This window comes from Pezoporus wallicus, unplaced genomic scaffold, assembly GCF_028554395.1.
Source record: "Pezoporus wallicus isolate ANWC-B61680 ecotype Strahan unplaced genomic scaffold, APGP_CSIRO_Pwel_v1 contig_4816, whole genome shotgun sequence".
Classification (NCBI taxonomy): domain Eukaryota; kingdom Metazoa; phylum Chordata; class Aves; order Psittaciformes; family Psittacidae; genus Pezoporus; species Pezoporus wallicus.
In genome coordinates, this window is record NW_026640990.1 from 6,337,257 (window position 1) to 6,361,272 (window position 24,016).

Consider the following 24,016-nt stretch of genomic DNA (forward strand, 5'->3'; position numbering starts at 1 on the left):
GAAGGGGGATCATCTTGCTCATCACTTGCCCCAGCAGGAATGGCCATGATCTGTCTGTTATCCTTGACAGAAGTCTGCCTAATCTATTCCTAACTTGCATCATGTGAAGTACACTTCACTATTTCCTCCGGCAATCTATTACATTACTTAATTATTCCTAATACGAAAAGCTTACTCCGATTTAATCCTATTTAAGACCTACTTCTTGTTTTACCCACCATTATGATAGAAAACAGATCCTCCCTTCTTTGCAGCATCATTTCATGCATCTGAAGGGTTTTATCACATCTTGCTTCATCTTCTCTTAAGACTCCAAATTATTCCCCTAAATCATCGTTTCTAGATTCTGATTTTTCCTGATGCTGTCCTTCAGACTGTCTCAGATTATTTTGTATTTTTCCTTAACTACAATGCTCAATATTGGTCAATATTTCTCTCCAGCCACTGCCTCAGCACTACTGTATAATATGATGGATAGCACTATAGTCAAATTAACATACAGTAAACGATCTATGTGAAGTACCCATTTTGTCACTGTTTTTCAATTTAATAACATTTCTGCAATACTCAAATATTAGAAAGATAGCCTATGCTATGGATACATTAAAACCCTACTTTCTAAACATACAATTAAAACATATATAATATGCAAAATAGACATTCAGATTTCTTTTCTAGTGTTTGTAGTTTGTATGGCTACCAGGTAGAAAACTGATCATAATAACATGTACCACAGGTGCCAAGAGCAGTCTGAAACACATAGGAGATTTTGGTGTTATATCACATGTCCTAAGCAGGGGCAGGCACGTCAGGCACATCTACTACCTCTGTTCAATATCCCCTGGATCCACTGAGCCAAATGCACTAAACAGATCAATTGCACACATTCAATAAACGAAGGTACGCCAGCTCTACTGTTCATGTGCTCAGCTCAGGAGCAGAGAGTGATCTCCTAGGAAATACTCATGCATACAGCTTTGAAATCATCTCTCTCCAATTTTAATATATATAACTTTGAGAGTTCCTCCAAGAACGTATAGAAATCAAATAGAAAAGAGAAGCAACTGTGAATATAATAAAAGCTAATTCACTTACCATGCATTTATCTATAGCTACTGTGAAACTTTCTTTAACCAGTCGTAGCTGTAGGCTGAGAATGAAATACACTCTTTTTAAAGCTTAGTGGAAGAAATAGGCATTAATGAAACACTCGGATTTTATAAGTAAAGATAAGAAAATTGGAAATTAAAGTTCCCAAAGCAACTGAAATGCTATCATATTTTATATGTGTATTGAAGTGAAAAATGAAAGTGCATGTATGCACAAAAGGAGAGAATTATAAGAACTGCTATGAAATAGTATAACAGCACAGTATATCTTCAAGGACAGGTTTCATCAGATTCCTGTTTCACTCCCCTTCTGGGAATGCAGCACACCCCAAGAGAACCGAGGGCTGGATCCAGGAACACAAAGAATTTCCTTGAAAAGTCAAAAAAGTAAAAGGACCTTTCATCTAGACAGGTTTGAAATCAGGATTAGGACTGTTATACTAGCCAAATGGACCACGGTTGTACACAGATGAAAAATTCTTCACAATTAGACCTGGTCTGATATTAATTAACGCACTACTCAGCTTGAAGTGCTGATCTTGATGAAAAGTATCTACAATTATGACAGGAGCAGATGTTATTCATAACACTTCTGATATCTAACAGACACTATCGTAACCAATTAACAAACATTTCAAAGCTAGGGTATTATACACACCAAACTACAGTGTTACTCAACATACTCATTTTGAAAAAGTGTAACTTGCAACAAGTAGGCAAATGCAACTATGCAAGGTGCAGGCACAGGAGAGTTTAACATGGGATGTTACAAATAAAGACAGTTTAAAATCTGCCTACAGCTTTTTAAAATTCACTTACAGTAAATAGATGCTCAGTGCCATGTATAGAATTGAAATTTTAATATATGATAACACATTATCATTTACAAGCCCCGATGTCACAATAAATGAGGAGATTTCTGAAAGGACACCAAGTGATACTGAATACTCTATTTCAATACTCTAAAATCTTGATTTAGTACATTCTCTCATCCTGATTTCTAATAAATGTATATACAAGAGGACAGACTGTAATACAGAGCCTGAATTTCTGAGATTATTCAAGGACTAATAATCTGTCAGTGAGACTGAATATATCTGTCTGTCCCTCACTGTTAATTCAGCAGTCAGATGAAAATATTATTTGATCAATCAACCATAATGACTGAAAGGATAGTAACAGATTAGATACAGTACCAAGATGATACCTCAATCTTTGATTTCTACCATATATTTGAACACAGAGATATACTTTATCAGATGCAAGTAGATGCAACAAAACTGTGAAATATCTATGAAATTAGTAAAACACTGGCAATTAAGAGAAAATGAATATTTAATGGTGAGTAAAGATTCCCATTGTAAACTCCAAGCAAGATACTCAGCAATAAGCACCCAGGAACATTAAACATATATATTAATTTATTTAATATAAATATTTCAATATAAAGAAAAAGATTAATATATATTAAGGATGTATATAGTTCTCTTGCTGCTTAAACAAAACTAGCCTAAACAGCCTTTTCAATCTGAAGTAGAGAGCTTTAACTTACTGTATATTCTACAAACACCACAAGCACCAGTTTAAACTTTAAAAAAGCCTTCAGCCAAAACAAGGGGAGAAGGGTGGGCAAAAAATGGAGTAGAAAGGTTTTATGCTAAATTCTCTCTGCACAAAGACTGTCACTCAAAAAAAAAAAAAAAAAAAGGGTGTAAATGAAATGTCATTTCAGTTCAGATTTATATGTAAACAAGGTTTCAGTATAGTTCAGCCTACAAAGCCATCTAGTAAAAAAAACCTCTTTGCATACATTCTTAACTGGTAAGTTCAAAAAGCATTTTACCCAAAAAACAGAGGGATAATATTCTTCAATGTAGCAGTATCAGACGACTTTTACATTTGGCACGTCTACATAAATACTATGGTAATAGTAGTACTCCATCTTTCCTAAGTAGGTCACCATAAATACTTGGAACTACATTACACCTGTCAAATCCGAAAATTAGGATTGCAGCTGGTATCAACCTCTGCCAGTTTATGCATCTTGGTGCAACCATCCACCTTGTATTTATAGTAAATACTTCTGCAAATACATAAAAAAGACAAAACTTCAGATTTCAACATTTAATACAAACCAGTTGATTTAAAGATCCTGTGATGCCCTGTATTTATGATTTCTATATGATTAGGAATCACACTAGTATACTAATATTGACAATGGATCAGCCTTAGTAAAAGAAAATTAACTCTATCCCAGCTAAAACCAGCCTGCTGTAGGTGATGGAGTAGTCCATTTGTTTCACTGGAAAGTAATACTGACTCTCCCATCCAGGAAGTTAACAATGGCCTACACGTTAAAAACCTCCTGAAAATTAGCTACTGGGTGTGCTGGCTTGTTTTGACAACTACTCACCAAGAGTAAGTATCCTAGAGGATTTTAATATGTCCTCAAATTTCTGCAGAAAAAAAAACTATTATAGGCACATTTGCCCTCTTGCCTACACGGATAACCATTTCCCTTCCCTGTCAGACTCAGTCTCCAAATAAGAATGAGGTCTAGCCTTCCAGACAGTTAGAACATTAGGTAAGGAGAAAAGCCTCTTTCTCTTTCTGCCCCAATGTCAATAGCTACTCACTTGCTGCTTTGGTAACATACAATCCAAATATTCACCTCATGCCCTGGCTTTAAGAACCGTGGGTGACAGCTTTTCATAATGTGAAGGTGGAACCATATATTTGGGTTCAAACAAGAAGAAGAGATTGCTATCTTCAAAAGCAATGTAGAAAGAAAAAGAAATACTTTCTTATGAATGCATGAAAAGCAGGTCCCATCCAGTCTTATTTCACCTTAATATCACAATAGATACAAGACACTTTTGGGTGATTTGGATGAGATAGGGTTAACATTGAAGACATTATTTTATTGTTTCTCATTCTGTGTGAAGTGGTGGTCCAATGCTGAACAAGGAAAAAGATGGTTGGCAGGAGCAGTATGAGTCTTAATTACAAGAAGCTACATCCTGGCTGGGGCTTTATGTTAAACAATTTGCTGGTTAAGCAACGACCTGTTCCATCAAGTTAGAATTGGCCCTGACTGAAGAAAAACATTTAGAGAGGCAGCTGAGAAATATTAATAATCCTCCAACACTTAAAAAACTTTAAAGGAAAAAAGGGATATACAGTAGTACCCAAAGAACACTATTCCATGAAAATCAGTAAAATGCATGTTTGTTGCATATATTTTAGATGCTAGAACAATCTAAAGAGCAGGCATATTCCTGATTACAAAATAAAATAGATAAAAAGCTCTGCCAATCCTCATGTTACCATGACCATATGATGGAGCTCTGACAAGTAAGTGAGGTACCACACGTGTACAAAGGGATGCTCAGGGAGAAAGTCACTAACACAACCATACAGGAAGTAATGCTGTGTTGCTTCCTATGTGGAAGGTAATGGAGGAACGGAAATGAAAAAGCAACTATCTGAATAGCTACCATGACGTTACTCAGAACTCAATATATTATGATCACAGCACAACAGGCAGGTTAAAAAGGACTCCTGACCAATGGGAATATCAATAAAAATTATTATGCTTAAAAAAAAAACAAACAACCAACTACACAGAATACTTCTCAGGAAAATTGCTTCATTCCGGGAGAGTTTTTCTCTGAAATGGTGTTTTCAACTTGGAAATTAACAATATTTAGCTTGACAATGGAAAATATTCCCACAATTCTGAAAACCTAGCATTGAGGTTCTCAAATAGGACTGCTCTCACTGCACTAGTTTTTTCCGGACACCTAGACAACCATAGCTTTCTGAAACCACCTTCTTATGACATGTGCATTTGTGCTGCTTTTCAACAGATATATTGTCTCAGCAATATCATCATGCTTCTCACAGTTTGGCTAAGTTGCAGTTTCCTTACCTTTCTTCATTTATGTGAACAAGCTGCAAGAGTTACTGATTTCCTTGCACTAGCCATGAGATTTCTGCACAGTTCACACTGGCTTTATTTTTGGGCTGTGAACATCAGATCAATGTCATTCAGACCTTGGGGGGAGCAGAGCACAATCAGTGGAAAAAGTACAGTATATGCAGCAAAATTAACAAACTTACTTCTCACATGCAATAAAAATGCTATAGTCTAGAGACTATGTGTTTGCTGCAGGGAAGCAAAGAGGTGATATAAAACAGTAGTACAAATTGCTCAAACATCTCCAGATGCAGAAAGGAATAGAAAGGACAGGTAGATTAGAAACTAGAACACCTTAGGGATATTTCTTTTGTTTGGTTTTGCCTCCTCATTTTCTTTAAGTCAAACACTATGTGTGAAAGCACCACATAATTGGATAATAACAGAACACAGAGAATCTCAGAAACTGAAAATCCCATTAGACTGTAGGTATTGCTCTTATAGATTAAAACAGACCATGTCATGAAGGATAAATGACCATATCAACAATTTAACACCCAGCCATACAATAACATCTCCAAATGGTAAATAATTTCTACCCTTCTCATTTTTTGTTTGTTAAAAGATTTTCTTTCCAAACAAAAAAAAAAGATAATGTGTGTCATTTAGTCAAAGCGCATTACCTCCTTTTCAGAAAACTAATTCATAAAAGTGTTTTGAAACCTCTACTGTGATTTTTACATTTGCTCCATAAACTGAATGACAGCATGTACTGAAAAAGCTGGATATCTAGGATGCTGAGTGGTATATCTTACAGATACAACCCAAGTTTTAAATCAGTTGCTCCTCCTTCCCTTGTTGAATTCCTTCCAGGTTGCTACCTTATCTCTGGAGTAGGTTGCAACATAATTTTTCCATCCTTTCTCTCATTAACATTCAGACAATGCTATCACTGAATACAGTGTTTATCATTTTGCTTTCTTAATTTCAAACAAGTTATTATTTCCAGATAACGCCAATTTTAAGCTATCACTGTTACAAGATTTAAAGGACATTGCAGGTAAATCTGCACTGCAGAGCAACAGAGAAAGGAAGCAATCCAACCCTGACTGAGCTTGCTTATAAACAAAAGGCAATGGGGCTGGCAGTGTTACTAAGACATGCAGACCTTACATAACTGTTTTGCTTCTGAGATTTGAGTTAGCAGTTCTGTTCAACAGTGTGTAATGTAGAAACTCCCCTAAGGGCATTTTCATTGGACTGATTTACTTCCTTGAGTTTGGTACCTTTGCTCAGTATTTTCAGGCATCCAGAAGTCTAATCAGTGTATCTCACTGTACTGCTAATGACACAATCTTCAGATATGACAGGTCTTTGATACCTTAGGGAATGGTGAAAACACTGATGGAGAAAATGCAAGGTACTATTTTAACTGCCGGGAAAACTAGCAAGGATTACCTTGTGTTGACAGTAAAGCAAGAGCATTGTCTTAGAAAAAAATCAATGCAGCATACATCAATATACACACCATTTAGTTACTTCAAAGTACTTCTTTCTCAAGCCAGCCTTGACTTACTAAAGAAATTAATACACTTGAAATTAGTGCCTTTGTCCTCAACAATCAATAATTTGGCTATATCTTTCAATAATCATGATGACTGAATTATTCTATCACCCTTCTTTTACAACAGAGTAAGAGTTTTCACCAAGCCCTGAAATAGTCCTAAGGAAAAAAAGAAAATCTTTTCTGGGCAGCATTTCACCTCCCCCAGATCCATTTCCTATCAATGCTAGATCCAGAGGGCAGATAAAGTCAAAGACTGTAGCCGCTCAGACAGCTTTGTGGAAGGCAAATTAAACAGAACCCACCCATGTGGCTGGGACACAAAACCACGGTAGAGCCATAAAGTCTTCTAACAAACTTCCAGATAACCAAAGCCAGATGCCTGATCTAGGTGCCTCAGACTCGGTGCATGCTAATTTTAAATCCTTAGGTGATTTAGAAAATGTGTTGTTAACATTCATGATGTTAGAGAATTTTGTCTGTACAACTGTAAAATCCACTGCTATAAAATAAACATGCAGTCCAGTTAACTTCACCAGCTTCAAGGTAAAAAGCCTTTCAAAAAGAATTTTCCAATATAGATTTGAGAGACTGGCAGATTCCTGTACTGGCCATCTGCATCTCTGGTTAGCTCAGCTGAATAGTTCTCTGTTCATCTATTCTTAATGTGCAAATCACATTACCAGAAGGAATTAAATAATAAAATAAATACCAAACTAGCCTTTAATAACATCTCTGTCATATGAAGTTACAGAGAATATTCCTCTTCTCCTCAAAAATCACCCTAAAGAAATTCTGCCCAATTTTTTTTTTTTTTTCCAGTTGATTACATGTTACCTGTGACACCTGATTGTGAAATTTGGTCAGATTTTCAGCCCATCTGGTGTGTATATTAAAGCATGCAGACCCAGATTTTGAGAAAGTACTAGAAATTAATTATGTTTTGGTCATTCTTACACAAATTCTTGTAATGAAAGTTTTGCACAAACTTTTTCAAGGAAGATGGATGTAGAGGGGGTTTTATAAGAGGTTAAGTTAGCCAAGACGATTGTCTGTGGGATCCCACAGTGGTCTCTCAAAAGATACAGGCTCATCAAGCACCTATACTGGTCCTTCTTCAGGTCTCAGCAGATTCTTTGGATGAAATGCCATCAGTATATGTAACTAGTGTTGTAAGCAAATACCTATCTTCCATTCCTTTAGTGGTCAGCACCACTTAATCCAGATTCCAGATCTAAACACCACTTAACACAGCTGATGGATTCCCCAGTGGTCAAATTTGGGTGGTTCCGAGTCTACAAGTAACACTGAACTGCAGCACTACAGAAATTTACAGGTCAAAAAACTAAGGAAGAGGACTAGGGGTTTCCTTCTCTGGTTCAGGTGCATTAGCACCCACTTAAATGCCATTTAAACTTAGACATCCCTCTGTCAATGAGGCCTTTAATCTGCTGCATGACTTTTAAAATCAGACCCATAAATACTACTTTGAATATGCATTATTTTCACAGGGAATGGTCCAAATGCATGCCAGCATCCTCTAATTCAAAAGCAGTACAGAACTGATCTTGTAGGATTATAGAACCTTAAGAGAGCTCAATGGTGACTAACTGAACAGAGGGAAATCCTGTTCTTTCACTGACAAAATGCTATTTGAGCTGTGAATCAAAGTCAATCAAATACAAGTAATCTGTTACTGTTCTGTTGTCAGCAATCCCATGCAAGAGAACAATACTCCAATATAGAAGAGACCTTCGTATGAGACAAGTCAAAGTTTGTGCCTATTCTATCACTATACTCCAAACAGAGAATGCAGAAATGCCTATGGAAAATATAAGGAAGAAAAAGGGGATCCATGCCACATACCACTGCATAACATACACCAGACAATGGTTTTCTCAAGCAGCCAGATGATAAAGAACTGACACAGTGATTATCTATATCCTTTCATGACAGCTTAAGTTCTTTAATCAGTACCAGCCACTAAGCACTGCATTACTACTATTAGCTCAATCTATTGCTGTTAGATTGCCTTTTTTGTCTGAATCTGATGTCTCAGATAAGATGTGATGGTACCTTGCTAATACCATCATGCTAATGGCATGATCTGGCCTCAGCAAAGGAAACCAATCCTTGGCACTATTCTCGAGGTACTCAGAACTGGTCAAACACATATGGAAAGATTTTCAGAATCCAATCAACAAAATGGATTTACAAAAAAAAAAAAAATTTCTGAAACAACCGCATTAGACCAAAATAATCTCATTATGATTTTAATACACATTTTAATACACCATTTTTAATCTCTAATAACAAATCATACTGTTACAACTTTATTAATACAGCATGCAACAAAACCAGAACAAAATATTATCATTCAAAATGAAAAGGCTTCAGTGCTGTGAAAAAACTAAGGTTCTAAACTATTTTTCATTCTAATTCACTCAGTACCCAAAATCTCCATTTTCTGAATTTCCATCTAAGTGGAAGCTTATATTCTAGCATCAGGAGCTCTCTAGAGCTACAGCAGATAGAGCATACAGGCTACTGAATGTACATTTCTCAACATTTTGAAAAGCAGCACTATTTTATCATCTTTAACATGCACAGACCCATTAACATGGATAGCTTACACATCATCTTCATATTTCTCAAATACAGAGGGTAATTCCTCTATTACCAGCACAGTCTTGTCCTCTTATCACTGCCACCTACAGGCAGTAAATGCTGTGTGGAGACCTCATAGCAGCCTTCCAGTATCTGAAGGAGGCCTACAAGGATGCTGGGGAGGGACTCTTCATTAGGGACGGTGGTGGTAGGACAAAGGGTAACAGATTCAAACTTAAACAGGGGAAGTTTAGATTAGATATATGGAACAAGTTCTCTACTGTGAGTGTGGTGAGGCACTGGAATGGGCTGCCTAAGGAAGTTGTGAATATTCCAGCCCTGGTGGTGTTCAAGGCCAGGTTGGACAGAGCCTTGGGTAGCATGGTTTAGTGTGAGGTGTCCCTGCCCATGGCAGGGGGTGTTGGAACTAGATGATCTTAAGGTCCTTTCCAGCCCTAACTATTCTATGACACTAGGCCAAACAGTCTAATGAAGATCTAGTACACCTGTATTTAAATTTTCCTTGTACACAGCTGGGCTAGTTTACTATGCCTCACTCTTGAGCCCTGTGAGTCTGTAGTTCTCTCACTTGTTCTTACAGCAAATAAGCTATCTGACAAGAAACGCATCTTCTACTGCAAATTCTGTGGAAGCTTCCATACAGAATTACATTTGCTGTAATATTTTCACTTGGTTTTAAAATATTCTGGCTCTACACCAGACCCATTAGAGGTGGCTGGCAATGCTGCTCATGACCCATTTTCTGTGTTCCTTTAAACTCATGCTGGACTCCTGCTATACATGTGGGCTTTTTTAATACTGTTTAACATCTCAGGTTGCATGTTCTGAAGAGAACCATCCCTGTTCTGAACAGAACATCCCATGTTCTGAAGAGAGCCTACCCACAATACCAAAAATAGTACAAGCTACTTCTTTTATCACAGCAACATGATTCCATTTTGACCTAAAGAAAACATGCTAACCAAAATGGCCATGCAGTAAATATGTATTGATGTCTCTTTCCATAGTTAATATAAGAAAGTAAACATATTTGCATGACTGGGTACTAGAAAAGATCAAAGTGACTGGGCCTAACTGTCTGGCTCTATATAAATATCCTCATCAGTTTTCATTTCCCTCACTACTTCAGAATTTCTTTAAAAGGGAAATGCACTTTACCTGTACAAATCTGAAAGGAATATTACTGATATCAACAGGAGGATGGTGTTTCAAGGCCCAATTGTCAAAAAAGCCACGAAGTGGAATAACCCAGATACAGAATGAAAGAGGGTCTTTTTCTTTTTTATATTAGGTCTATTCTAGTTCCTGTACCAGAAGGATTATAAAGGAGTCAAGTGTACAGAGTTAACTGTGCAACCTCCTAATGGCTTTTGGTAATGACCACACTGGGCTAGACACATGAGTTACCTGGATATCTAAAACTTTGAAATAGAGTCCCAATTCTATGAACCATGCAAACCAGCAGTTAAGGTCAACTTTAATGAACCAAATAGGTCTGTGACAACATTTCTAGGATTTTTTTAAGTCCTGTACTCAGCTTTGGTCCTTTGCCTGCACACCTCAACTCTGTCACAGTGTATTGTCTATGCTCCCTTCCTTACCATAATTTCCTGAAAATCTGGCCTGAGTGACACACAAATATCTTAGGAACAGTGCAACTGATGCACACAATATAAATATTTTAACAAGTGCAAATAATAATACTTCTTGTCAATAGAAATAATCTAGCATATACTGCTTGGGAATGTAACAGCTTTTTCTTTCCATGATTATAACAATGATATAATATGAAGGCCACTTAAACATACAGTTAAAAGAAAATTATTTCCCTAGCACAGATATTAAACAATATGTGTAGAGGATGTCTTGGTTAAGGAAAATAAATGCTATATTATTACTACTGTCATATCATCAGTAAACAAAAATTTTGTATTTGTCAGGTAAACATAGTGAATTTCAGAACCTCTCCTAAGAAATGAAAGAACCATATATCCCATGCTCCCCATCCATGAGATACATAAATAATTTTAACCCTTTCTCTTGCTTTAAAAGCTGCATCTGGTACTAACCTTGTGTTATAATATAATTTTTAACAAAGATTTTTTTTTAATTTACTTAAATAATCACACGGTGCTTATTCACTAACATAATTAAAAATAGTTCACTCAAATGAGTTTTATGAAATTGCACTATTTTGTGAAAATAAAATGCTGCTCATTGCAAACTACAAGAACTGAGTCTTTTAAAGCAGTATTTGAACATTAAATGAAAAAATTCTCTTTTTTTCTTTCAGATATATTAATCTCTGTTAATACTATAAGTTTCCAGATAGAAATTTGACTTTTGGTTTAAATTCTGTGTTTTGGGTTGTTTCTACCAATATCCTTTAGGAAGTCTCTTCACTCTGGTTGAACATATCAGTTCTACCACTAACAAAGGAGAACTTCATTCCAGTAAAGCCTCTGCCAAATCTCCACTAACATTCTGGCATCATTCAAAAGGTTTTCTTAAGATTCATGAAAATGCCCTTGTTCAAACAATTAGAAAAGAGCAACATGCTAACTATATGTAGAATTGATATTTTTTTAATTTTCTTGATAGATGATGATGCAATTCTTTCCATTCCTCACATGCATTCTCTGAGCAACACAAACCCACCCCACAGAACAAGGGTGCCTACTACTTAAGAGTTGCTTTGTGACTGTATACCCCCACATTAACCCCCCTCAACCTGTCTGCCTTCACCTCCCATTCTGTGATGTCTTGGCATTGCCTGAGTTTCAGGATAATGCTCACTGTACACACAGCTACAAATTACCACTGACAGTACCAAAGTGCCTTTAGCCAACCAGGAGTTTCCAGCTTTTGCTTCTTCAGCAAAGCAGAATGTACATCAGAGCAATAACAAAAGAAACAAAAACTAGCTTTTGTTGACTTGGTGGGGAGAAGGAACAAGAAAGAAAGGATGGAAGAATACCTGGAATTCTGTGCAGCATGCACTAAGTTTTTCAATGAGAAATGCATCATAGATGCATCACACAGTTCAAAATAGATTTTAACTATAAACTACTTCCTACAATAAACAAACCAGTTAAGCTTCAACAAATTATTTAATCCCAAAGGAATTTGTCTATATCTTCCAACTAATTTTAAAGATCTACATGCAAAACTCAGCATGTGGGGCACATCTGGATTTCAGTCAGGTATTTCAAGGGACTTTGGGATGATAAAAATCAGCAAATGAAATAAAACAGTCTCAGATAGGCTTTCCGTATCTGAGAGGGATGCCTGAATTAGTCACTGAAATAATATTCGTATTATAAGCTGATGCAAGTTATGAATGTAAGTCAGACTTTTAAATTTTATTTATTAATTTAAGAACACTGTGCATGAGACGACACCACCCCATGAAAACTGGTTGTTTAAAACATAGAAAGAGGCATTTATATTGCAACACACTTGAGAATGATATAAAAAACACATGCTTAACATCCTCATTCTTCGTAAGTGGTTTACTACACCTAAAGATACATTTTCATAATATGTCTTTTAAATGAATCCACATATGCCATCCATATAGAGGTATACTTTGGGCAACCTTAAGTACTTATCAGCATTCCCTCACAAAATAATGCAGCAGTACAAAGAGGGGGTAAGCTGAGGTTGAGGTGAAAGAGCTTTGCAGAAGGAGGGAGTGTTGACCTCTCTTACACACTTCATAAGGCTTCTGGAACCTGAGATTTCATTATACAGGAATATTCCTGATATCATGTCACTGACCACTGAATGCCTCAGTATTACTGACAGTCAGCCAAGAGAGCTGTAACAGCAATCACGCTCATCAGAAAAATCTAACAGGAGACCCCCTGCACCAGCTGAAGAACTTCCTACTAATAATACAACCTAAGCCAATAAAATTAAGCATGGCTTCATCCTCAGGAAGGATTTTGCCAGCACACAGGAAAGGATTAAAAGCATCAGGTTTTTTGGTTGTTGTTTTTTTTTTGTGTTTTTTTAAACTGATACCTCAGTTTACTCTTGAGCTATCAGTAACATAGAATTCAAACAAAATACACCAAGTCTGTCTTCAACTCAGTCTTCTACACAGAGAGAGAGTACAATTTCTTTTCCTTTCAGATCTACAAGTTTTTTGGCCCTGGCATTTGTTGGCCCATACAACTCCAACTTATACAAACACTACATTAACTATGTGGATGCCTCACCAGCTTATTCTAGCAGGCTAGTCACAAATGCATGCAACAGTTAGCAGCATCAGACTTTGGACACTATGAAACCCATAATCACAGTCCATTCATCAGAGAACTGCTGGGAGATAACAGAGAAAGGGCAAAGTAGAAAAAGGAAGACATCCAACATCAAACTTCCTGGTATTTCCTAAAGCCCTACTATTGGAGCTTTAAGAACTTCAGCTTTAGCAAAAGTGAGAACCTAACCTTTTGTACCAACTCTTCACAGGTTGGTACAAAAGCTATATAATATTCCCCCAATGCTCACACACCAGAAAGTAATCAAGAAGCTAAAGATTATGTCAACAAAAATATCCTCTTTTTCTTAACATAGGCTCATGACTTTTTCAGAGTCTGACTCATGGTTCAGAATACTCAGAGTAGGTAATACTTCAACTTCTGGTTTATTCAGCGTATTTATTTTGCAGGTGGTTTATTTCTCTGTAAACAAGCTTAATGAAAAGTAATGAGATTGCCTGTTATAGCACTTAGGGGATATAAAAATTGGTTGTCACATTAAAATAATTAGAGAAAGATAACGAAAAGAAGATCCTATTAATCACACTCTACACAAGCCTATCAAATATATGAGAATATAACATAGGAGGAACAGAATCCTCAAAAATCCTACTTACAGCCATGTGATGTCCAGCTATCAGCCAAAACAATCACACTTAATGAAAATCTGGAAAATAACTGCAGTCTGTACTACAACTGATTAGATTTTTGGATATAGCCACTCTCCAGAGATTTCTGACCCTTAAAAGGACAGACCTTACTCACCACCAATACAGGAAGCGTCCCCTTTGATTTCTGCAAGACATCCTGCATGACCAGGCCCTTAGGATATTCAATTAAAAAAGGCACTCCAATGTTTTTCTATACTTAACTGTAATACATTGTCTCTTGAACTTGCTGATATAATAGGTTTGTGGGTTTTTTTAAGGAAAATAGACCTGCCTTAAATAGGAAACAAATCTTTAATATAAATTGAACTGATTTCATTCGTTCCTTCCATTCAGCTCCCTTTTCTTCTGCATTTACCAATAAAGTCTAATTTCCTTTTTAGTATTCTAAAACTTTCAGAAGAGAAGGGAAGGAGCTCCACTGACCTCTTTTAGGGCTTGTAAGGCTTACAAATCTATCCATACAACATATACATATCTACCTACCTATGTGTGCTTTACAAACTTATTCCTTTGAGACCTCTACAAACACATTATTTAATTCTGAAAGGTGCCTTTTTTCGTGCGCATTTTATGTATGCAGAGTCTTCATATTTTAAGATTATCTACTGATTGCTAAATAATAAATTATAATGAAGATGAATTATGATGGTCGGGTTCTCCACACTGCAACAAACTTTACTAAGACAAAAACAGCTAGATTTTCCTAATAAACGCTTGCTGTCTAATACTTCAAACTGAATTTAGCCAGCATCCAATGTAAAAACTATCTGCACTGATTTAGTCTCATAAAGTTCAGAGTTGTCTTTTTCAAATGATACTTCTTTTTTAAATGATACTTCATATGCCTTCAGAGGCTATCAATGAACACCTAGTTTTGTATGCAAACAAAAAGCCATTAAGAAATCTAAAAAGATAAAGATCTAACTGTAATAACATTTTTAGAAATACTTAAGGTAATATACACTTTATTTTTAAATATTATGAAGCATAGTTCAAACAATGTATTAACTGAAAAGATAAATTTTTACTCACAATCATACACTCTCATAAGTACCTCCATTAATTCAGTTTACTACACTAGCATTTGAAGGACTGCTCTTAAACAAAAGTGTGCAAAATTGCAGGTTATTAAGATAAAAATAATTTAAAAAAAAATAAACATAAAAAACCTCACCATTAACACAAACACACAAACAAATTAGAAAAAAAAATTAAAAAGGCAGGGCAGAACAGTATTTAGAGTTTGTTTATTTTTTATAATTAATAGCTACAGATCTAACAAAATAAATAAAATAAAATGTAATACATACTGCTTTCAAAGCCAAGCAAACAATTAAAGCTAATCAGGTCATAAGCTGCTCTCATCTCATGAATGTCACATCCTCTGCAGGAAGGAAATGTGTTAAGCAAATGTCAACCTGTTCGAATTTTGAGAAACTAACAACATGCAAGACAAAATGTCTAGCAACTAGGAAGTTACAGCTCACTATTTCTTAGTCTGAACCCCAATTAACTGAATCCAAATGAAAAAAAAACAACTTTTTTATTCTGATTCCTCCTCTTCAAAAAATTTTTGCCAATTCCTTCTACTTAAAAATTAAAATACCAAATCTACAATAACATAGCTAAAAAAAATTGTGTGGTTTTCTGATGGAATCCAACAGTGGTTGAATGATGTCTGTATTCTCCCCCATCCCTCAGATCAAAAATCAGCTTACTGCTTACATGTCCAGCATTTAACATAAAGGTTTGAAAGTACTGGGCTTTGTTTCTAAATGTGGTTTTTACTTTTTAACACCACCCTTCTCTCCCAGGGAATATGCTGCATCAAAAATTACTTAAAATTCATGTTAAACATTGAACAGATAAGAATACTATTACTGATGGACTATAATACTAATCATGCACTTACTAAAGCTTCTTTTTTGGTATCAATATAAACACAAGGTATTCAGCCACTAGAAGAAGTGGCTACTTCAATAGGAGTTCTGAAATAATACAGTTTTTATATTGCCATGGAGACAACTGGTCCTCACCTTCAATGTGACTGAATGGATGGTTTAAAAAGACTAAACCACAGATGTGATGCAGACCTCTCACCTGTCCTTTGCTTCCTCATTCTGATGAGAATGCACAGCTATGACACATTCAGTCCAACACGGCAGTTAAGACTGAGCACGAAACTGTTACATAGTAACACAAGTTTGGTTTCAGTAGCATTATTTACCACAATGAGGAGAGATTAATTTTGAGAGAAGCAGAAAAACATTGGGGAAAAAAGGCTTGTTTCCCTTTGTATTCCTTCACTTGCACAAGCACAACTCCTCCCTGCCATTCACAAGTAAAACTGGGCAAGTTAATACCAATACCTTCTGACATTTCATGCCAAAGTTCTCACCAGCTGATCTAACAACATACTACTCTTTCCCAAGCCTTTAGAATCTGAACTTTGAACGGCTGAAATATCTAGACACAAGTTTTAAAGAACCACCACCTAAGAATTTAGAACTTCAAAGGAAAACTAAGATCTTTAAAAGTGAATGGCAATTTTTGCAGTCCATTTTCAGTACTTCAAAGGGACCACGATTCAATCTGAGGTACTCGTGGCCCTACAGTAAGGCCTCCTCACAGTACATACAAATACCACCAGCAACAAAAAGTAACTTTTTGTAACATTACCCCCATAGATGAGTTACAATTTGGTAGAGGAGCTCCAAGGATCTGAACTGTAAATCCCTGACCATCACAAATTGGCTCATCAGATTTACCTTGAAGCTTGACTTTCATTTTCTCTCATTTCACAGAACAGGACTTCTATGTAGATATGTACTTGAAGAAGCAAAGAATGAAAGTAATGGGATAAAATCATAAATAGATAGGTACTACTCACAGAAAGCCACTGGACATGCTACTTGAGAGAAAATAAGGGACTTTTTACGTGCAAGACCTGCCTAAATCACAGAGAGGATTTAAATGCAGCAGTGCAGGGGATGGTGGTACAAACAGAGGTACAGAACAATTCTGCTATAGTCCTGTGCTAAGACTCCATAAGGAACAGGGTCTCAGCTTCAAGGAGAAGCCAGTTAAGAAGTTTGAATGAGTGTTCAGGTAATTCTTGCACACCTTTATCAATAAACCAGAATACTGCGAAGTACTTCAAACATTCCAAGACCTAAGTTATTTGAAGAAAACAGGAACCACTAAGGAGCAGAGCGCCTGCAAGGCTACTGTCCTGTGCCTGGGGTGTTCATTCAACTGGTTTTCTCCATTTAGCATGAGAAGTAGTTTCTTACGCAAGCCCAAAAATTCACAGAACTGCTCTAGTCCAGCAGCATTAGAACAAGACTTTTTGGATTACACTCTTACATAGCACTTTCTCTGCATCTTAGACCAACAGAAGAAAAAGGAACAATCAAGTAAATATAGGCCTCTTAAGGAAATAACAGTGCTACAGAGCAGTGGAAAATCCCACTTCCAGAATTTATGGCAGTCTTTAAGTTACATAGAGAGAGAACCAGAGATGCTTTCACTCTACAGTACCACAGCAACTGTAGGTACAATCATCCTAGGAGGGAGGGAATCCGTCCCGTTTACAGTAGGGCTTGAGAACTGTGATGGTTGTATTGAAACAGCTACTTGAGGAGATCACTTAGGGTTCAAGGTTCTGGATGTGATCACAGTAATGGTGAGTACATAGCAAAACCCTGTAGTCTTTCATCTATCATGACAGCAAAGCTTCTGGAGAGAGTACACGTGTTAATTGCATTGCGTACTGCAAAAATAATCAGTGCCCATAGTGCATCCAATATTGTGCTGCATTCATTAAATTAGCTTAGGATATATATTTTGAGCTGTAAAAGGAAATGTTGACTAGTTTGAGAAAACATACTGCTAGTGTTTATGAAGTGGGGTGAGGAAATGTGAAGCTTTTTTTTTTTATTGCATGTATTTAAAATACCAGAGTTCTTCCTCAGATAGAGTCTCTTCATTGTTCTAAGAAAGCCTAGGTGTTCTTCCAGGGTTTCATAAAAAAAAAAAAACAAAAAAAAACAAAACAACAAAAACCCAAACCCACATCCAAGGTGGCTACACAAAATGCAGAGAGCTCATGAATATTTGGGAGTCAAGAGTTACAGATCACCAGACACCAATCATACAGTGTGGTATCTTTAACCTTAAATCTTTCAAATACAAGAGTAAGGATAGAAAAAGGTGTATCTCACTGTTTTTCTGCTTCTAGCCTGTGAAGGCACAGTTTTGTCATGGGTTTAACTAATATTCTTTGATTCAGACAGTACAATCATATCATGTGCCATGTACATCCGTCTTCCAGGCTGAAATGTTATTCAGCTCTTCATGAGCTATCAATATCTCTTATGTAGGTAGAAAAGTCATCCATTTCATTATTTTACAGTCTATCTCCATGTTTTGCATAGTGTAAGAGTGGTGTTTACAATGGGACCTCCAACATGCCGTCATGAGGTACAAGTGGGACATCCAAACACATCAACCAGTTGTGTTAATGAGAAAGTTTTAGTTTGTACTATTTCACATTTCAAATTCAAATGCTTTTAAGTATTACCTATCATCATATGAATTTTATTACATTTCAGTCAATCTTCAAAATTATAACAAGAGAACAATAAAAGCAACAAATAAATTGTTCTCTTTGGTTTTACAATGGACTAGAAATCTGATTTTTAAATACTTTAACACATAACTCTCACAGCCATTACAATATAGGAACCTTTTCCATCCTTCGATTCTCTTAATACATACAAAAATTTATCTTATAATACAGATACAGTTAAAAATATGAATTAATTTCACCTGTGATTCTACAGTGTATTGTAAATGACTCTATGCTGAAGTGTGTTCAGAATCCTCAAGAAAATTGTAAAAAAAAAAAAGTTAATAACTTTTAAGCTTAAAGCGTTTGAAGGAAACCTACAACAGTGAAACTTTCAGAGCTACCACAGCATAGCAATGGATGAAGCCATCATCAACCATGGTCCAATATTTACTGAAAGCTGCTACGTTCAAATCAATGCTTATGCTATAAATAATAAGAAATGTGACATCTGTATTTCCCAGCAGACCAAAGGTATCTCATCCACTGACATATTCAAGCAAGATCCACCAGCCTTAAGCCACTCTTGAAGTCATTTAAATTTCATTTGACATTCCACGTATCTTCAGTTGAGTCACTCCTCTTTCTCCTGCCTCATAGACTGATTTTAACAGATGCTAATTACATTCTAAAGATACTTTGAATTCAATTACATCCTAAACCTCACAAACACACTCAAGCACACACCTACCCTGTGCCACAAGATCAAAGATGGTAGTGGTTAGGCTTAAGATACCCTAGTAAAAACCAAGGTTTGGGTGGAGGGGAAGGGGTAGAGGAATAGAGAAAAGGAAGAAATTTGTTATATGCAGCACTGCATTTTGCATTAGGTAATGTTTTAGACAGTCCATTTCTTAGATATCATATTCAGGCAAGTACAATTTGGTTATGTCTTGGTAATTGGCTGGTTTTCAACTTTGTTTTTCCCCTAGATACCATTGTCTATGAATGTGTCGACATTTCTTGCTTATGATCAGCCCACAATAAGTTACTGTGGAGTACATCATGAACTGCTTGCTCACAAGCCCTATGACTCGAATAACCAGGAAGAAACAGTGGAAACACACCTAGAAACTGACCTGGATCTGAGCACAATAACAACAGCAGCACGAATCAAGGAACACAGTCAGCAGCTGGCTTAACTGGGCTGGAGTTTTTTTGTTGTCCTTTTTTCCTGTAGCAGAGGCTGCAACCAAATTCTATGTAACATTATGGACAGAAGTTAGAAGACATATATTATGGATTCTAGGATCCCTGTTCAAATTAAAAATTGATCACAAAGATTAATTGTTTCGAGTCTACAATTTGTAATTACTTAAGTTGTGCAGTATTTTTTTGACTTCAAAGTATGACCCTTCAAGTGAATCTTTTTCAAAACTCATCCTACCTACCTGTATAAACTGTACAGATGTAATGTATTTTTCATATTGTAAAGTTTCAATTTCCAAGAACAGCTGGTATGTACAGTACCATAATTTAATTACATCCTAATTTACAAGTTTCAGTTTCAAAAGCTTCAAATTAACAAAAGTTATTTCTTGTGTTATTAAGTTACTCTGTTTTGTAGGGATCATTTTGTTACTGCTTTTGTGCCCAGAAAACTTTAATCTAAAATTCTGTCCTTTGCAGAATATGCACCGTTTTTACTGTGTTTAGTGTGTAGAATTTTATCTACTGGTTCCAGAAGTAATGCATTAACCAAAAGGAGGGTTTAACTATTCAGACTTCTAAGAAATTCTTGAAATACACAAGCAAGTTTTCTTACAAATGAAAATATAAAAAAAGTAACAATTCTCCTCAAACTTACCTGTTGCCTTGAAATACAGTCTGATTTCAAAATCAGAAAAACGTAATGGTAAACAGATATATTTTAACAACAAAGTTTATGTATGCACTCTTGGCTGATGCTGATGTTTTGTAAAGTCTCACTGTTCTTCAAGACAATATGGACAGGAGACTTCACTAGGCAGCTGTCTTTACAAAACCTGCAGGGAAAGTATAGCCTGCCAAATTAGGCATTTGTATTTCTACTTAGAGACAAATGGGCACAAAACCTACTTCTGTCAAAGATAGCTGTTGATAAATGTGGCAACAGAAACAAGCCTTTGGAATTATTCTACTGCTGGTATATAAATTGCTACTGAAAAGTAAGAAACCTCTACTTTGCTGAAAAATACAGTAATTTGGACCAAATGGTAAAGGGTAATAATCCTTTAACATTCTGATACATCAAGCTAAGAAACAAACACAAAAAAAAAAAAAAAACACCAAAAAAAAAAAAACAACACCCCAAAATCAAAAAAGAAAACACAAAACCTTTAAAGAATTAAAAAAAAAAAATGTAATATTAAGTCTTTAACAATTACTACATTGCTTCTTTGTCTAGCATTTAATATCTGGATTGAAGCATTCTTATACCCCATTCTTTGGTTTTAAATCTTCAAGAATTCTTGATACTTTATGAGAATAACTTTTATAATACTACCCTCATGCTGTAATCAATAAAAGATTGCAAAAATTAGAAACACATTATATCATAGCAACTTATTGAATTATAAAAGGGAACCTGAGCCTTCCAAAATATAGGAGAAAAAACTTTCATATGGTGAAGCAACATTTTTTTATAATAAAGAGAAATTATATAACCACAAATCTATTTTTCTGAATGTTTATCCTACCATATTTCCATGTAGCTTCAAAGCAGAAGACTGAAATTTAAAATTAAATTGTTTGTATAAAATATAAAGCAAATATAATGAAAAATAGCTTCAAAATATTGTTAACAAATTATTCTGCATTCACTATCTTTTAAGTGGAAACAAAGTATCAAAACAATACATTGTATCAGATGTTTATTTAGCATTTTAGATTTTGTAACATATTTTGCATAAATTATTTGCTATTCAAAACATTACTTGTCTTTTTAAGACTCATCTTAAACCTCCATACTTCAGTTTCTTATTTCTTTTCTACATGGGTTCTTGGATTTCTGGTAATCTTCTACAGTGCTGGCATTTTACTACGCAGTTTCAAAATGCATTTTGCCAATTATAACATTAAACCAGAAATGCAGGCGTCATTCTGGAGCCGAGTGACTTTTGTACAGCAGGAAGAAGTTAACTGCTTCAATGAAAGTTGTTTTAAGTTTTAATGTTTAGGCATGCTGGTCATAATAGAAGGCCTGAGCTGTTAGGATCAAATATCATCCTCCTAAAAGATTATTTCAGTTATTCTGTCCTCCTTATTCTTTACTTTGACCCACTGCCCTCAGATATTTATGGTGCTCAGAAGTGGTCCTGGCGCCAATGCAGTTACTCAAAGTGCACAATGTTCAAAGGCTCCAGGTACTTCTAATTTATGGAGAACTGCATGACATGACTATTTTCAACGTTAGACACTCTAATGAGCCTAGGATAAGGAACATGATAAAATATTTTCTTATGCCAAGTGACAAAATCTTTTTGACATTATCTAGTTAAACAGTCACAATTGGGTATGTATTCACACACACACAAATGTTTCTCTTTCTTTTTTTTTTTCCTCAATGATGAAGCATACACTAATAAACCTGGTTTGTCTTGGACCTCTCCTGAAAGACTTGTAGTTTCAGACCAACATATCAATACGCAAGTGGTACAATGGCATGGTCACAGAAGCAGCAACAATTTTGCACCTCACATTTGCAGTGCCCGCTGTAGTGCCAGGCTCTCTGTGACCCCAATGGGACATACCAGTGCTCTGAATGACAGATACAACATCCCAGGGCCAAATGCAGCAATCGAATACATGCCAACCCCAAATTTAAATGTGTTGAAACATATTTTTCAGTACAAATAACTGGATACCTTTTTCTTAATGGACTATATCAACCTGAAATCTGCTATTCTCAACAAGATGACTGTCTTCAAGAAAACTAAATGGCAGGTAGGTACCTTCCCTGAAAAAAAAATCACTATAATGAAAAAAACGTGTTCTGGTTTAACCCCTGCCAGCAACTAAGCAACACACAGACACTTGTTCACTCCCCCATGTCAGGGATGAGAGAGAATTAGAAAGTGAAAAATCTCACAAGCTGAGATAAAGACAGTTTAATAAATAAAGCAAAAGCTGTGTACACAAGCAAAGCAAAGCAAGGACTCCATTCACTAATTCCCATCAGCAGACAGATGTTCAGCCATCTCCAGGAGAGCAGGGCTCCATTATGCATAATCATTACATGGGAAAACAAACATCGTTACTCCAAATGTCCCTCCCCTTCCTTTTTTTTTCCCCATCCTTCTGTGCCGAGAAAGATGTCATATTACATGGGATGTGCCTTTGGTTAGCTGAAGTCAGCTCTCCAGCTGTGTCCCCTCCTAACTTCTTGCGCACTCCCAAGCCTCCTTGCTGATGGGCTGGTGCGAGATGCAGAAAAGGCCTGGACTCTGTGTAAGCACTGCTCAGCAATAATGAAAACACCCCCGAATTGCCAACACTGCAGCACAAATCTACAACATAGTCCCACGGTAGCTACTACAAAGAAAATCAACCCTACCCCAGCCAAAACTAGGACACTAGGTTAAGCTAACACAAACATGGACTCACTCACAACGTTCTATGTCAGTGTGTGTACACCTGCTTTTCTACAGGTAATTGCAAAATATACTGACTCAGCATGCACAGAAATAGTACGCTTTAGTTATGTGGACAAAACAAAAAAGTATCACCTAATACAGCCCCAGTCTTCTAAGCTACAAGTTAGCAAGAAGAAAGTACGCCAAGCCTATGGGCTCAAATATCTATTTACAGAGGGTTACTTTCATATATCATTTCCCTTTGTAATAAGATCCATAAACCACAGAGGTAAGCCAACAGCATCAATCTCAGTATTACAGTTAAGTGACACCACTATATACTGGTAGATCATTTCATCAAGAAAAAGCTGGGTGAATTCATTATTCTTGCAAAATACAAACTGATGGAGAGCATAACTTCCATCAATAAAAAAAAAACCAGACAATTTTAAAAATAAATCTAGCTACAGGAAACAATTTACACCATCCATCACTGGATCATGCTTGTACAGCCATTTACAGGGCTGAAACACCCATTAGGAAATAGAGCACAGGTATCTGAATGAAGGTCCTATGTGAAGGCAATATATAGGAAAATTAGTGATTAACCTGACAAATTACTGCAATTGTTTCAAGACATAAAAAAACAACAAACACCAAAATAACATCTGTACAAA

The 24,016-nt window shown here is 36.0% G+C and overlaps 2 protein-coding genes across 3 annotated transcripts in view; one reads left to right on the top strand and one right to left on the bottom strand.

Moving 5' to 3' along the window:
* LRRTM3 (leucine rich repeat transmembrane neuronal 3) overlaps positions 1–21,072 on the top strand; it is an 80,311-nt gene extending 59,239 nt beyond the window's left edge. For both annotated transcript variants that reach the window (XM_057421519.1, XM_057421518.1), the window contains one exon: positions 19,719–21,072. In XM_057421519.1, the coding sequence (XP_057277502.1) occupies positions 19,719–19,928 (210 nt within the window). In that variant the 3' untranslated portion in view covers positions 19,929–21,072. The remainder of the gene's footprint in view (positions 1–19,718) is intronic.
* The window catches only part of CTNNA3 (catenin alpha 3), a 379,762-nt gene that overhangs the window by 314,253 nt on the left and 41,493 nt on the right, over positions 1–24,016 (bottom strand). The window lies entirely within an intron of this gene.